The following is a 16,789-nucleotide window of genomic DNA, read 5'->3' on the forward strand; positions in this document are numbered from 1 at the left end:
TGCATGTGGGATGAAGCTTCACGGACTCAGGGCTCTGCCTGCCAAGGAGATTGCTTCTGGCACCTTTGGAATGCACACTCCCCAAAGAAAGGCCCTGGGGAGACGAGAACAATATGGAGATGAAGCCTGCAAATCATAGAATATCTTGAGTTGGAAGGCACTCGTATGGATAACTGAGTCCAAATCCTGGCTCCACACAGCACCACTCCAAAATCAGGCCAGATGTAGAGTCTGAAAAGACACTGAGGTATTTGAAGTCACTGGAACATCACCGCTTTGAAGAAAGGAAGAGGTGGTACAAGAAGGGGAAGAGAGTTGGATGCTCTCTTCCTGACTTTCTTCCAGTCCCAAAACCATTGCGCTACGAGCAGAGTAAGGTCTCTGTGAAACTTTCTACTGAGTCCTTCAGAAGATTTTAGTGCTCTGTTTCCTTTGTAAGTTACCTGCAAAGAAAGCAGAACTCCTTGTTGATACATCCACACATCTCTTAGTTTTGTGAAAATCTCTAAAGCAACATACCTGTAAACTACAAAGTCAGACGCTGTCTGCTTTGAAAGATTATTGCTAATGGGCAAAGAAGTAATTAAGATTTCCAGCCATCTGTAGCCAACTTGAGACGCAAAGACATTCATTTCAGAAGGAGCTGGAATAATTGGCTCCATTTTAGCGAGCTTTGAAAAACTCAAGAAGTAGTTGCAAAATACTGGCGTAAAATGCTAATTAACTTGGATTCACTGAATTGCTGATTCTGTTTTCATGTTTGGGTTTTCTATAGTCAGGAAAAAGCATGGCAAGGTTTATCAGCCTTTTTCCTCTGTTCTACTTTATATTTAAATTGTAATGTTTAATGTGCCCTTTTCTCCCCCATACCACATAGTATGATATAGCTGCTGTTGCTATTGACCTTCAGGCAGAGGGAAAATCAGTGGCAGCTGATGTGTGACACTGTTCTCTGGAATTAATAGCCCTTGCCCTCAATTTCAGACAAAGTATTGTAAGACTTGATTTGTGATAAAGGTAGGAGGAAGGAGAGGTAATATGGCTTGGAAAAGCCATTTGTTGTTGTCTGATGCCAAACTGTGCTGGTTTTGTCCACAGGTGTCACAGTACTGAGAAAGGAGTTACAGAAAGCAGAGATGCATAAACCTCTGCAAAAGCTTAATGTTCCGTAAATGGCACTTTGAGAAAGTGCAACAACAGCTGTTGCTGAATTCACAGCGACTGGAAACTCTACCTGCTGCATGCAGCTGCTAGCAGCAAGGGAACCGGGCAGCACTGCTGTGTGACGGTGTGAGAGCTGCCTGCTTGGGCCATGGTGCCTTCCCAAGGGGTTGGACCAGATGGCCTTTAAGGGTCCCTTCCGACTCAGATGATTCTATGATTCTACAATTCCAGGGTTTTCTGAGTAGTGTTTATACTGACGGAGGGCATTTAGCTAACTACTTTGGAAATCCCACTGACATCTCAGCTAGGCTGCAAGTGGTGAGACACAACGTGCTCACTAAGGTGCATTCCTGGGAGGCAGAGGACAAAGTGCTAGGGAACGGTGTGCAAGGGAGTGGTGCCTTCTTCACACCAGGCTGCTGGGGCCAGAGCAAGGTTAAAAGGAATGCGCTGTCTGTGCAAAGTCCTCCCTTGACAGAAGGGCGGCTGCTCTGACTTCTTGTCTTTCTCTGGGGTAAGTTACCACTAATTGACTAATAAAAAGATGGAGATTTTGCCAAGGTGTTAGGCAGAAATTCTTTACATAGAGGGCAGTGAGGCCCTGGCATGGGCCTCTCGGAGAAGCTGTGGGTGCTCCATCCCTGGAGGCATCAGGGCCAAGCTGAGATGGGGCCCTGGGCAGCCCGAGCTTCTGGGTGGCAGCCCTGCCCACGGCAGAGGTTGGGGCTGGGAGGGCTTTAAGATCCCTTCTAACCCAAGCCGTTGTGTGATTCTATGAAACAAAGTAGTACCGTCCTGTCACCAAGAGGACAGAAAGCAATCGAGCATTACCAGGGCTGTGAGGAACGCGGAGAACGGGAACCCAACGGGCTGCGTCCTCGGTGCCTCCTCCCGCTGTCGCCACAGGTACGCGAAGGGGCTCCGCTCCCCCGGCGCACACAGGGGTTAACATCAGCGCCGCTCCGCACCGCCCCTCGCCCGGCGGCCCCTCCGCACCGCCCGGCCCCGGCCGCATCGCCGCGCACGTGGCCCTGCCGCGGTAAGTCTGGCCGTGCCGCCACAACAGCGGGCGGCGCCGAGGCGGAGGAGGCGCGGGCGGCACCGCGGGGAGCTGCTGGCGGGTCCGGGCCGCGCCCGCCGGGACACAACGGGGCGCTGCCGGGTGAGCGGCGCTTGCTGCCGGCCGCGGGCATAGGGGGCGGCCCCGCGGCTGTCTCTGACCCGGTCAGAGCCGGCGGAGAGGGGAATTAGAGCTGGGATCGCTAAATCCGGAACAGAAAGGCGTGACGGCCCACGCGCGGGCTGCTGGCCAGCAGCGGGGGGAGGTGAGCGCAGCCGTGGTGCTGGGGTCGGCGGGTTGTGGTGCCGCAGCCACGGTGCCTCGGCAGCAACGAGCGCTGCGTGGGGCAGAGCGGGCTGGCGCTGCGCTTAGCGGTCCCGCCTGTGACCTCCGTGGGCCTTGGAAAAGGTTCCTTTTTCCGTGGCCACCAGAGGGTCTGAGAGGAGGGAGCTCTCCTAAGGGCTTCCTTCAGGGTACGGATGTTCTGTGCGTTACCCAGCCCTGACTGTGTTACTCAGGAAGAGTAAAGGGATTGCAGCCATCCCCACCCTGAGGGGACAGCACGCCCGGTGTGGTTTGTCCCTGTTCTTCTTTCCTCACAGAGGAAGAGGTTATATAAGGCCTGTGTGGGATAAGGTGCGCAGGGGTTCTTGTTCAACGGTGATCTCTGTGAATGAGACTCTGCTACTTTCTTTTTGAGAGACAAGAGGAGTTCCTTAACATGATGTTAGAAATAGATGTCACAGCATCTATTTCAGAGATAGCCACAAACTGTGCCTACACCAGTGCAATAGAATGCTGGACCAGCAGTTCTTCTGCAAGGGAATAGGCCTTCTGCAGGTAGAGCCCTCCTCGTGTCTGTGTGTGTGCTTATTCACACACAGATCTCTAAAGGAGATAGTCCCTTCATGCGTCTGAGCAGAAACACCTCCCCTTGGTGAGGAAAGGCCAGCATTCTGCTGTGCAATCACTGGATAACAAACTCCAGCTCTCTGCAGAGGGGAGCTAATGATGGCAGTGGTACAACCCCACCTAGGAAAAGTGTTACTTCTTGCCCTGTCTGAGGATAGAGATGGTCAGACCAAACAGTAGTGGATGCGTGGATGTGCAGGAAAGAACAATGCATGCTTGGGGCGATTCTTTTTGAGAAGATAACATCTTTATCTTTGAATCCTGGGGCTGGGTTTTCCCTTGCCCTCAGGAGAGGCCTTCTTTCCCTAGTTCTCACCCATGGGCAGAGGAAGTGCTGCAACCCTGATGGTGCCTCAGGCCTGGGGAAGGAGGATTCTACTTTCTCTGTTCCCAAACATCCCCTCTAAGCTGCAATGGCTCATCCCATTTTGCTGATCACTTTTATCTTCCATGCTCTGTGTCAGTGCTGTTTGCCCCCTGAGACACACTTGCATTGTTCAGGGCCACCAGAAGCCTCTGGGCAGCAGCCTGCAGCTCTTCCTCCATGCCCTTTCCCATGGTCAGCAGCTGTTGCATTGTGTGCAGCAAGCTCTTCACATGCCTGTCCTGCAGCCTCAGGAACAGATCCTCAATGTCTGTAGCAGGCAGATGTCCCTGCTGCTGGCTGCTGACTGTCTGCGTGGGATGTGAGGTGGAAGGCTGTGTGTTCCCCGGCAGTGGTATAACATCAGGTGAGGAGCTGGAGACATTAGCTCCTTCCTTGTTAGGCCTGGAGCTGGCTGGCTGGGTGGTTGCAGAAGAGGTGGGAAAAACAGACTGAGGTCCGAAGATAGCAGACAACGCTGCATCGCTGCTCAGGGCCGTGTTGTTGAAAGTTTGTGTGCTGCTCAGGTTGGTCTTGTGCTCTCCCGGGCACACAGTCCGCTGTGGAGGAGAAAAACATTCCTCGAGAGGTGGTGGGCCTGAGGAACAGGCGCCTGGACCCTGCCCTGCACTGTGATGTTGGTGCACACAGTGCCATCCCATTCTTCCCATTCCCTGCCAAGATGAGCTCCCTTAAGCCCAGGGAGGGAAAGAAACCTTCTGCTTTCCTCATCATGTCTCCCTGTAAGTCCCCTTTTGTGACTCTCGGTTATCTTCCCATGAAGCCTGCACAACTCACCCGTCCTCCTGCAGTAGCTTTGTTATCTCACCTTGCTTGGAATGAGAGCTGGACATAAGAACAGAGGTGGCTCAGAGGTTCATTTTCTTCAAGAGTACCTTCCCCAATGTCTCCTTTTTGGCAGGTGGTTGCAGGAGCCACCTGTGTAGACTGGCCAGCTTGGTGTGGGTACCCCTGACAAGTGAGCTGCCCACAGCTCTCCTCTGCCTTCCCTGTCTGTAGCTTCTTTTTCACACTTTCTCGTTTCACATTTGCTGCATCATTGCCCAGAGCACAATGCACCAGGTCATCAGGAAATAGCTACGTAACTCACCTTAATGAAGTACCTTCTTGTAGTGCAGCGAAAAAAAGCAAATGCACAGAAGCTGGGGAAGAAGGTAGTTTCTGGCAGTTCAGAGCATACGGGTCCTAGAAAAAGGCAAATAAAGACATGGACTTGGTGGTAAACTCCATTGCGGAGGTCCCACCAACCTTCAGCAAGTAACTTCCCTGTCAGAGATTAGAAAAGCTCATGTGCTCGGGAGAAACTCCACTGCCACTGAAGCCCTGAGAAGAGACTGGTGCTACGTACGTGTGGCTGCCACATGTAAGTGTAAGACAAGGTGTTCAGAAACAGATGCCTTCTCCTCACCTGGTATTACTGCCTGTCCTCTCTCTTACCAGTTCCCAAGTGTCAGTCCCCTCCCAGCATAGAGGTGCAGTGCCGGCACTGCAGGACCCCTATCTGTCTTCCTTCCCATGACAGTTGTGGTTGCCTTTACCTTGTGGGACGACTCCATGGTTTTCGTACTCATCCAGTCTTCGGACCACAGGGTTCTGGCAACCATACAGTGCGCGGAGACGGCAGGCAATGCTGGCGCGTTGAGCGATCCGAAGGGACCTGAAGAACTGGCGGTACTCTTCATTGGAGAGTGGTGTGCCCGGTTGCTGTGCCTTTCCAACCCCAGGGCCAGCATTGCAGCCCCAGTGTGACAGCACTGGTAAGACATGAAATGCAGAGGCTTAGGAGGAGGTAGTGCTAACTGTAGCACCTTCAGGAGAGCTGTCAGGGTGAGCCCAGACCTCTGTTGCCTTGGCTGGATGCAGTGTCCAGAACAATGCTGCGAGAGGGTAAAAAATGGAGATTGAGGCATGGAGGGGACCAGCTCTACCCATGCTAACAGAAGTGTAGTATTTTGGGGACAGTATGTGGCTGAAGGGCCTTTACCAAAATCACCGGAGATTGAAATCCTGAGCTGGGTGGAAGGTCTGGGAAGTTGTGGCTGGAACTGAGAATGCAGCTTTGCTGTCGGACTTAGAGGTGGATGTAGCATGTGCTACAGTAGCATCTACTCTGAGAAGAAAGGGCTGAAGCATCTTGAACTGGGATTCTGAAAGTAGTGGGTATTTTTAACTTTAATCCTTCTCTGCCCTCATTTTGCTATTCGCCAAGTCACTATAAACGAATTAACAGCTGCGAAGCACTAGAACGTAGAGTGTATAGAAAGTTCACAAGGAAGAGAATTATTTGAATGGGATCTGCATATAAATCAAGCACAGAACAGAGTGACAGCTTACTGAACAGCTGCACATTGCAAAGGCATTGTCCATCCCAGGACTAAAACAGCCATAATCCATGTGAAAAGAAGGTAAGCGAGAGCTGTGTTGCTGTGTGCACAGAGGGAACAAATCAAGAGTTGCAAAATGAACGCAGCTTAGGGATGATGTAAGCATTCTCCTTGACTTTGCAACCTCTGGAGTAGTCTGTTAATCTATGTCTTTTCTTGTAAAGGCAAACTTAAACATTTCTACATGGCCTCTATCTTGTTAACATCTCTGCTGTCTTATTAACATCTGTGCGCCTGTAGATGCAGCGTGATCAAATAAAAGCATCTAACTCCCTCTTGAATTGACCACAGAGGTTATCGAGCCTTCTGTGAAACAGTATTAGATGAGAATGAGACACAGCCAAGTGACTGGAAATCTAAAGGAAGTGGGGGAATAAGGAAACCAGGAAATATGGGGCTCCTCCACAGCCTCTCACTAGGATGCAGGCTGGGAAGCAATGCCTTTCTGTCCATTTCTTCCAACTCCAACGCCTTCTGTTCGCCTTTAACCAAGGTCCTCTCTCACATCTCCCTCTTCCCCCCCTACCTCCTCATCTGGCCATTCTTCCCTTCTTGGTTGGTGGTTCGACCCCAAGTCTCTGCTCTCATTTCTGGTCTGTGTGCCCAGCTGTGTCACATCTCCAGACTCCACCTTTGCTCCAGCCTCTGCCCAGCTGTGTCCAGCTCCGAATCCTCCTCCCTCAGCTCAGCAGTCCCTCCCTGTCTCTCCTTGAATAACATACCAGCTCCAGTGTATAAAGACTGACAAAACTGTAAGCATCTGAAATCTGTATAGTGATGGTTTTTAGCGGTGCCCTTTTCTCTTTGTCTCACCTCCAGTGTGCCCCCACTGGAGTACACCAGGGTGAGGAGGCAAAGAACAGCCACATCAGCCATGTTTCCTCATGCCCTGACCTGAAGGGGAGACATCTTCTACTCACCAAACAGAACCAGAAGAGCCTGTACGGCTGACATGATGCTGTACATGCTGCCTGAGCCAGCCTATCGCCTGCCCGTGTCTTCCCTCCTGTACCAGAGCTGCTTGTAGGGAGCACAGCGTGCTTCCCTTGTTTCCGGTGATGTTGTGTGGTGTCACAGACACCTTCGTTCTTTGCTCTGTTGTTCCTTGCTTCCGTTGTCCCCCACTTCTTCCTGCCCACAGCTCTCCTCCCGCCCTATGTACCCAACAGTAGCTGTTAGTTGGGTTTGTGTCAGACATATATTCTCCCTACTTCTGCTTCACCAAGGGTTGGGGTCTCGGTGGCTCCCTGTGTCAGCTGTGTCCCTTCATGGGGAAGGACACAGGTCCCTTCGGGCCTCTGCCCATCATGTCAGGAGCTCAGTGCAGGGTCAGGCCTACCTGCTGCCTGCCTTATAGGTTGAAGGGTTACACACGGGGAAGGAGGGCTCGACTTCCCTGTCATGTTCCAGTGGCACAGTGCGAAGCCACGTAACTGAAATGATGCAGTGCCATTGCAGAGCTGGCATTCACATGTGCAGTTTTTAAGCATCTTCTTTCTCTAACCTGTACCTTTCTGGGTGTTCAGAATTCAGCATCTTAAAATGCCTCGGTCTGCTGCGCAAACACAGCACAGAACTAAATAGGTGACCCAATTTCCTATCCCACAAAACCCACTCCTGTACACCATACTTCTGCTCTGTAAAGAATTCTTTGTATGTTGGCACTCGAAACTGCCCAAACCAAATGATGTCAGTGTTCACTCACGGATGTGTGTAGCTGCATTTTTCAGCTCATTTCCAGCCCCGTGTCCCTCATTCCTCTGTCAGGAATGAGGCAGCCATAGTGTCATTTTGTTGAACAAGATTGGAAATTATGCCTTTGGTCTGCTATTGCTGCTGCTGATGTGTGAACAGATTGAAATCCCTCTCTCGGCCCTGTGCGTGCCTGGCTGAGCCACCAAACAAATGCACCTCCATGAAGACTCCAGGCAGATGCAGAAGGCAGCACGTGCGTGCAGGCAGCATTTTTCCTCTGCCTCAGCAGGACTGTACTGTGTTCATATTTAACTCACCGGCAGGAAATTTGACAGGGAGAAAATGGCTTCAGGCATCTCTGTTTTTTGTACAGAACTCAGCAAGCTGACAGGCAGCTCTCTGTAGTATGTGCAGCCAACCCTGTCTTTGCTGTGTGAGAGGCCCTGGCTAGCAGACCTCACCAGCAGTGTCACTGTGTGTGACAGAACATCAGTGACCCCGACTTGTGTTTCTGAGCATTATTTTACTCTGGCCTAGGATGCTTTCATTTCCTAAATCTCAGTCTCAACACCGCTACTAGAACTGATGGTATTTGTTACATTTGCTTTCTCTCTCTGATCAGGAGCTGCTGTCCCTGACTTTTCTTTAACCTCGTGGATAGAGTGAAGAGAAACAGCACTGTGTCAAGGAGGAGCTGAATGCTGAAACAGTGGAGGTGCTGCTCACAAGGTGAGAAATTGAATAGTGCGTGCCTGGGGAAGAAGTAAAAGTGTGAATGCTGGAAATCGGGTTATGTTGTGCTGCATGCTTCACGCTCATCCTACACCTCAGCTCCTGTACTACATAGACTTTGTTCTCAGGAAGATTTTCAGGCAGGGCATGAGAAAGTGAAATGCAGTCCTGGGGAATCCGGGACCTTTTGAAGAGAAGTCTGTCTGAAACTTAATCAAATACTGTGTCTTCTTCAGCAAAGATCTGTACTTGGCGTGTTAGGAGGCATAAATAACCCCAATGTGGCTTTTTCTTCCTTTGACAGTATTTTCAACGTGTTGTTGGTCAGTCACCTGTCCTGGGATCTGTGCTGGGCCCCAGTGCTGTTATTTTATTTGCACTGTGAAGGCTTTTCAGCCCTGAGTGTTATAAGCAGAACTTCGGGCATTAGTATAACCATTGTGGTGTTGTCTTCCCAAATAAACAGATCAGCCACTTCAAAACCTGAGGGGCTTATCCTGCTGCATTCTGCTCGGCTTCTGACCTCCCACACATAAGATGATGATGTTGGCTCTGTAAGCAGTGCCCTCCAGCTAATCTGCTGGGATTCATTTCCCACTTGTGTTCTCCACACTAATGCAAAACCAAGAGCCTCAAAATGTTTCAGTCTAAATGTACATTTCCATGCTTGATTAATAAAACAGTTTATCATTCCGTTCAGTTGCCTATCTGTTCTGTAGACAAAATCTAGATACAATTTGCTGCAGAATATGTCTGGTTTTCTTTGTAAGGATAAGGTTTATGACTGCAAAGAAGAAAAGTACTCTGCTTAGCAGGGGACAGTGTTTCTGTGGTGCTGTCTGCTTCCTTCCTTGATTAAGCTAGGGAATGCTGGAGGACAGCAGTAATTCACAGAGAACACAAAGAGAAACAGAGGGGCTTATTCATCGCTAGTTCATCTGTTCACTCCAGCAGGTGGCCAGACCATGGGTGACATACAGAAGGCTCAACCTCATCCGGAAAGGCCTGCGAGAGGTGACTTGCACCCATTTACCTCCAGAAGGCCCACTGCAGATACCCTCTGGGACTCTGATGAAAGACCAGATTGCAAGCAGGAGCTAGAGATGGAAAATGAGGTGAAGCTGTCTTTTGGAAAGAGACGGGGAAAGGGAGCTCCCTCTGTGATGGCAGAGTGGGAGTGCGAGGATGGTGGCGGCGCTCCCATTGGCGAGGTGGTCCTTGCTGGGGACAGGTCAGACCCTCCCACGTGTGGGAATGGCACCATTTGGATTCAGCAGGTGGGGGAGAAAACCTATGAGTGTCCCGAATGTGGGAAGAGCTTCAGCCGGAGCTCGTATCTCAGCCAGCACCAGAGGATCCACCTGTCAGAGAAACCCTTCAGCTGCTCTGAATGTGGTAAGAGTTTCACCCGCAACTCGGACCTGATCAAACACCAGCGGATCCACACAGGTGAGAAGCCCTATCAGTGCAACGAGTGTGAGAAGACCTTCAGCCAGAGGTCCAACGTGATCAGGCACCAGCGGACCCACACGGGAGAGAGACACTACCAGTGCAATGAGTGCGGGAAGAGCTTCAGCCAGAACTCGCATCTCATCGTCCATCAGAGAAGCCACAAAGGTGAGAAACCATTTCATTGCCCCCGGTGTGAGAAAAGCTTCAGCGACCGCTCCTCCCTGATCATACACCGGAGGGTCCACACTGGAGAGAAGCCCCACAAGTGCCAGGTATGTGGGAAACGCTTCCGGGACAGCTCAGCCATCATTCGGCATCAGAGGATCCACACAGGAGAGAAACCCTACGAGTGCACCGAATGTGGGAAAACCTTCCGCCAGAGCTCCTCGCTGGTGACCCACATGCGGACGCATACAGGTGAGAAACCCTACAAATGCTCCGTGTGTGGGAAGAGCTTCAGCCAGAGCTCGGCACTCACCACGCATCGCCGCATCCATGGGGGAAAAGTGTTGCCCCTGTACCATGGCAGCCTCTTGCCCAGCCCCTACCAGTGTGCCGAGTGTGGCAGGAGGTGTAGTGACCACCCCACTCTCATCAAGCACCAGACCACGCACGCGGAGGAACGGCCTTACATCTGCGTGGAGTGTGGGGACAGCTTCCGTCGGAGCTCAGCACTCAATATCCACTTGAGGATCCACCGGGGGGAGAGACCCTACAAATGTGAGGAATGTGAGAAAACCTTCCGGCATAGCTCAGCTTTGGGTGCACACTTGAGGATCCATGCGGGATCCAAGCCCTACGAGTGTGGTGAGTGTGGGAAAAGCTTCCGGAAAAGTTCGACGCTTAAAGTGCATTTGAGAATCCATGTGGCCAAGAAACCTTATAAATGTACTGTGGGTAGAAGGACTCTCGCTTCCTGCTCTCTTCTCCCATAGGGTTGGTTGGAGCAGAATTCCATTGTGTCTGAGGGCATGTGAAAAACATGGATGCTGAGAATTACAGCGGCAAAAGGCTAAGGAGACGCTGTAGCAGCTCTAGTGCCAGGGCTGGGTGCTTAACCCCGGTGGTATGTTAAATTACGAGGTCAGGGAGCTCATCCTAGGAGTTGTGTGTTGGCGGTTTAGAAAGCATACTGAAAGCTGAGGGGAGACCAAGTTCCGTGCAACTTGGGGACTGTGAGTCTGCGGTAGAATACGAGCAGAAGAATTGGGCTTTCTAGAGAACTTTTTCAACTAAGTGAAAGATCACACTTGAAAGGTCCAAGATGGCTCTCATTCAAAACTCCGTCTCATTAGGCACTGTAGTAGACGTAGAAACTTGTATTTTCCATGAACATGGGGAGTTGACCCCACGTTTGAGCAGCACTTCCAATTCCTTCAGTCCAAAGCTCAGGAGCTGAACCTCAACCCGTTCTGTTTCTCAAACCTCTGTTCCAAATCCTACATGGGACAATGAATTCCTACCTCCATACACAGCATCTGGGTGACAAAATGGCTGAGTAAAGCCAAACTGATGGAGCCGTTCCCACAAGACTTGGATGTGCAAACGTAGCCAGTTGGAACACTGCCCGTTAGCGGTGTTCGGCAGCTTTGTCCTCCTTGGTTTTTAACACCTTCCTATTAGGGACATCAACAAAACGAGGGCAAAGCTGTGGCCTTACTTTGTTTAACCAAAAAAAAGGGGTTCCCCTTAGACGTGTGTGTGTATGATGGGTTCCTAATGGTAGTCAGGAGACTGTGATTTTGTAGTCCTTTTTGTGAGAGAACTCGTCTTTAGCTCCCTATTGCTTGTGCTTTAGTAACGTGTAAAGCTCACTGTTCAGTTAGGAATTCCTATATTGACACGTAGTACTGTGCTAATGACTGCATTACAGAAACCTCTATATTGCTGTGTTTTGTTACGAAGGATGCGTTTCCATCCTAAATAAACCTTTTTCTTTTCCTTTTCTCTTTATGCTTTGTGTCACTGTGTACACACACACGCGGAACATAGAAGGCCCCGGGGAGACCTCATTGGGGCTTTCCAGAGGTTGTGGGGAGCTTACATGTAGGAGGGGGCCGGCTTAATACAGAGCCCGGTGGTGATAGGACAAGGGGGGCAGGCTTTAAACGAACAGAGAGAAGCTCTATGTCACTCGGGGTCAGCCCAGACTCCGGGCCCGCCCCGCCGGGCACCTTCCGCCGCGCTGGGCCGTCCCCTCACGTCACGGGAAGCGGGAGGGGCTCCCGCGGCGCTCCGTTCGAAGCGGGGAGGCCGGGATGGATGGCGGGACGGCAGAGGTGGGCGGCGGGCTGGGGAAAAGAGCAGGCAGGGAGCGGGCTGTGGGTGGGAGCGGGTGGGTGCTGCCTGATGCCCGCTGACGGCTGTCTGTGTGCCCGCAGGCGGTGAGCGGCCCGGGCCGGACCAGCTTCCCGTTCCCCTACACGCCGTACCGCATCCAGGAGCAGTTCATGGCAGCGCTGTACGCTGCGCTGGAGGCCGGGCGGGTCGGGATCTTCGAGAGCCCCACGGGCACGGTGAGCAGCGGGGGGGCGTGTGGGGGGGTGACAACGTGATAGGGCTGCTTGCAGGGCGGTGCTAAGTGGTGCTTGGGGAGGGGGAGCAGGGCAGGCCGGGCTCATTCCCTGCACAAGGACAGAGTTAGGCGTCCTGTTACAGCATGCGTTAGCCACGTCTGTGGTGCCGGCTTTGGAACTGTGTGTAGAAAACAGAAAGGTGCCACTTGCAAGGTCGTAAAGTGTGACATGGGTATCTCTGTGCATGGCCTTGGCCAGGTCCCACTCAGCTGGTGTGCTGAGTGCCTCATCTCTGTGGAGGTGACAGCAGTGACACCTTGTGTGGCTTGTCCTCTTTGTTTCCGATACCAGGGGAAGTCACTAAGCCTCATCTGCGGGGCCCTCTCCTGGCTCCGAGACTTTGAGGAGAAAAAGCGGCAGGAGGAGGCACGGCTTCTGGCTCCAGAGGGCAGCGGGCAGGAAGAGAAGCAGCCCCCGGCTTCTGGTGGACCGGCATGTCTGAACAGCGGGGACACATCTGGGGAACCAGACTGGATCACAGCGTTTGTGCAGAAGAAAGAAGAGCAGGATTTGGTGCACAGACTGAAGGTTGAGAAATGCTCGTGTGTAGAGAAGGGGGAATATAGCAAGGTGTGAAGAGCAGAGTGGGTGACGTCACGGGTGGTGACTTGGTGGTCATCACCTTTGACGGGACTCCATGTCACTTAAGAGGGATGAGGCATTCCGGTGTAAGCTGCATAAGGTATAGGATGGCTGCTGTCAACATAGCAACATTCATAGGCGTGCAAGAGATGGATTGTTTTTGTTTTATTTTATTTTTTATTCCCGGGTAATAGGAAAGTAATTATGCGTGTCCTGTAGGACTAAATTGACTTCATCCTTCCATCATTCTCCCTTCATTTCAGGAAGAGCAGATCAGGAGGAAGAAGCGAGAAGAACGTCTTGAGAAAATCCGCCATAACGTGCAGTTAAAATACGCAGCAAAGAGGAAGGTGAGTTGGCCTGCAGAGGTTAGAATCATGGTATCGTAGAATCATAGAATGGCTTGGGTTGGAAGGGACCTCAAAGGCCATCCAGTTCCAACCCCTTGCCATGGGCAGGGCTGCCACCCAGCAGCTCAGCTACCCAGGGGCCCACCCAACCTGGTCCTGAGCACCTTCAGAGATGAGGCACCCACTGCTTCTCTGGGCAGCCCATGGCAGTGCCTACCACCCTCTCAGTGTAGAACTTCCCCCTGACGTCTAATCTAACTCTCCCCTCCTATGGTTTAAAACCATTTACTTTAAAACCCTCTTCTGTTTAAAACCTTCAGCTTAACCTCCCCTCTTTTAGTTTAAAACCTTTAGTTTTAAACCATTTTCCTTTGTCTTTATGGTTTCAAGTGTTGGTCATGCTTGCTTGTACCTGTGGCTTGTCTCTATATAGTCCAGCCCCTGTATCTGGGGAGCTCTTTGTACTGGATTGCTGAATTGGCTCTCTGAAATTTTCGATTACATTATCTTTTTAAAGTACAGCAACTTGTGCTTAGAGAATTTTCTGTGGCAACATGTGTGCATGGATTGAAGGAATGTCAGTTCTGATGGCTCATCTGCTTTCAAGTGTTAATATCTGGGGTTTTTGAAAAGCTCTTCTTTACATGAGCATGTGGGGACACTAATTCTGGAATCAAACCTGTAGAACTGGGATTAAATTTAAGGCTGTAGGAACAGAAGACCCCCCCAAAAAAAAGTGAGGTCAGGCTTTGGTCGTACTTTGGTCACCACTGCACTTGTTTACCTTCATAGACACTGTCTCCCACAGTTTTCTCCTGGGGAAGCTGGCAGTGCATGGCTTGGACAGGTACAGTGTTTGCTGGGTAAAGAACTGGCTGGAGGGCCAGGCCCAGAGAGCAGTGGTGAATGGAGTTAAATCTAGCTGGCAGTCAGTCATAACTGGTGTTCCCCAGGGGTCAGTACTGGGATCGGCCCTGTTTAATATCCTTATTAATGATCTGGATGAGAGGATCGAGTGCACCCTCAGTAAGTATGCATGTGACACCAAGTTGGGAGGGAGTGTTAGGTATGCCTGAGGGTAGGAAGGCCCTGCAGAGGGATCTGGACAGGCTGGATCACTGGGCTGAGGCCAATTGCTTGGGCTTCAGTAAGGCCAGGTTGCAGGTCTTGCACTTTTAGTCACAACAGCTCCATGGGATGAGGTTCAACAAGGCCAAGTGCCAGGTCCTGCACTTTGGCCACAATAATCCCATGCAGCACTATAGGTTTGGGGCTGAGTGGCTGGAGGACTGTGAAGAGGAAAGGAACCTGGGGGTGTTTGGCGATGCTCAGCTGAACATGAGCCAGCAGTGTGCCCAGGTGGCCAAGAGGACCAGCAGCATCCTGGCCTGCATTAGAAGTAGTGTGACCAGCAGGAACAGAGAGGTAATCATCCCCCTGTACTCAGCACTGGTAAGGCTGCACCTTGAGTATTGTGTTCAGTTTTGGGTCCCTCACTACCAGAAAGACATTGAGGCCTTGGAACATGTCCAGAGAAGGGCAACAAAGACATGAAGGGTCTGGAGCACAAGTCTTATGAGGAGTGGCTCAGGGAGCTGGGATTGTTCAGTCTGGAGAAGAGGCTCAGGGGAGACCTCATCACTCCCAACAATGACCTAAAAGGAGGTCTTCTCCTCTTCTTCCAGGTAACAGCGATAGGTTAAGATAGGAATAGTCTCAAGTTGTACCAGGGGAGGCTAAGGTTGGGTATTAGGAAACATTTCTGCTCAGAAAGAGTGGTGCTGCACTGCACAGGCTGCCCAGGGAGGTGGGGGGAGTCAGTGTGTGCTTGGAAGTGTTCAGGAACCATGTGGATGTGACACTGAGGGAGCAGGCATGGTGCTGTTGGGCTGGGGCTGGACTGGATGATCTTAGAGATCTTTTCCAACCTTAATGATTCTGTAATTCTGTGTAAATGTGATTATATTGTCCAGAAGTGTCTCTTCTCTACACACAGAAAGTTGACATAGATTTTTTCTGCCATCGAATTGAGCGAACTGGCTCCAATAACCTTAACTTGAAGAGCTTTTTGATGGTATGATTTAATCTTCCCACAAATACCCTCTTGAAGTTCCTAAACAGGCACTTATGAGGCAGCCAGGCTGTTTGTGTACTCCATCTCGAGTGCTGTGTCAACTCCCGACAAAAGGATGTTGCATAAATATCAAAGGTTGAGAGGTGAATGGTGAATCAAAACCAAGCAGAACAAAGAAGTTGTTTCTCTTAAAGGAGAATGAAAAGCGTGGGAAATGAGAAACACGATAAAAAGGACAAAGGCAAGTTTCAGAAACGCTACACAGATTTGGAAAAGCAGCTTTTTTGGGTACCCCGTTAGTACCTGTAAGCTGCCTTTCTTTATCACGCCACAGTGATGGGATGCTCACTAAAGTCAGAACATACTGTCTTCAGGCTGAGGAAGGAACTTTTCTTTGTCAGGAGAGAAAACTAATTAAAAGCTGTTCTTCAACAGTGTAATAGAACTTGTGCAGAGGAATGGACCTGTGTTAGGATAAGGACAACGTAACGGGGGAAAAAAACAAGGACAAGAGAATACATGCTCTGTATTCTAAAACAGGTATTGAGTTTATTGTAGCCTTAGGTTAACTGTGGGTTATTTGATTACATCCTTATGTGTTTGCTTGGTTGTTGGTTTTTTTTGTTTACAGTTTCTTTCTGAGGCAGTCATTTTTATGGGCTAATTTGAGCAAGTAATCCTGGGTTATAGGGATATGGTCACTTCAGGAGTTGGGTGTTCAGAGGGTCCTGCTGGGGTTACATACAGCAATCCCTTCTCTGTGCTATGGGGAAGGGTCTGAGCTTTCCTCTGAACTGCTGGTGGCATAAAGTGATGCAAGTGCTGCTTCTGTGTATGAGAAATAATGAGACGGTGCGTTCCTTTCAGCGATCGGAGGAGGATGAGACAAAGCGCCTTCTGCAGCTCAGCAAGGAGATTCTGTCAGAAGGAGCTGGAGCAGCTGTCCCAGAGCAGCTGGATCACAACGAGGAGGAGCTGATTCTTGCTGAATATGAGAGTGACGAGGAAAAGAAAGTGGCATCTGGGTAAGGACAGGGGCAGAGGGGGCTCCCTGTCAGAGAAATGTCTTATTTATCTTTTTTGGCTTGCCTTAATTGAAAGGATTTCAGCTGTTCAACAGTGATTGCTTTCTTGAGCATCTTATGCTATTGGATATATATGTGGCTCTGTGTTGTGCACATGTGGAGTTTCTCCCCCATTGAAGCTGTGGTTGTGGTTGGTTGGTAGGTTGTTTTTTCATTAGGATTCTCTTTTTTTTTGCTTTTTTTGGTTTTGGTTGTTGTTGCTTTTCCTTTTTTTTCCCACTCACTGAAGTGACGCAGCCTCAAGTGTCCTCTGAGAAAGCACATCTTTCTTTAAATGCATGACAGCCTCCTGCTTTTTCCAAGTCTGTTTCCCAGAGAGTGCCTCTGGATGCCGGGTG

At 50.6% G+C, this 16,789-nt stretch overlaps 1 protein-coding gene across 9 annotated transcripts in view; it reads left to right on the forward strand.

Moving 5' to 3' along the window:
• The first annotated feature begins 2,016 nt into the window (after positions 1-2,016).
• Positions 2,017-16,789, forward strand: part of DDX11 (DEAD/H-box helicase 11) — a 29,301-nt gene continuing 14,528 nt past the window's right edge. For 3 of the 9 annotated variants that reach the window (XM_072342417.1, XM_072342387.1, XM_072342407.1), the window contains exons 1-7: positions 2,190-2,326; positions 8,223-8,329; positions 9,284-9,447; positions 12,166-12,300; positions 12,652-12,888; positions 13,206-13,292; positions 16,234-16,391. In XM_072342417.1, the coding sequence (XP_072198518.1) occupies positions 8,299-8,329; positions 9,284-9,447; positions 12,166-12,300; positions 12,652-12,888; positions 13,206-13,292; positions 16,234-16,391 (812 nt within the window). In that variant the 5' untranslated portion in view covers positions 2,190-2,326; positions 8,223-8,298. Of the gene's footprint in view, positions 2,071-2,189; positions 2,327-8,222; positions 8,330-9,283; positions 9,448-11,904; positions 12,064-12,165; positions 12,301-12,651; positions 12,889-13,205; positions 13,293-16,233; positions 16,392-16,789 lie in introns of those variants that run through there. The other 6 variants (XM_072342395.1, XM_072342403.1, XM_072342430.1 and 3 more) reach the window with 6 other exon arrangements.

The sequence above is a fragment of the Excalfactoria chinensis genome, chromosome 1, assembly GCF_039878825.1.
Source record: "Excalfactoria chinensis isolate bCotChi1 chromosome 1, bCotChi1.hap2, whole genome shotgun sequence".
Taxonomy (NCBI): Eukaryota; Metazoa; Chordata; class Aves; order Galliformes; family Phasianidae; genus Excalfactoria; species Excalfactoria chinensis.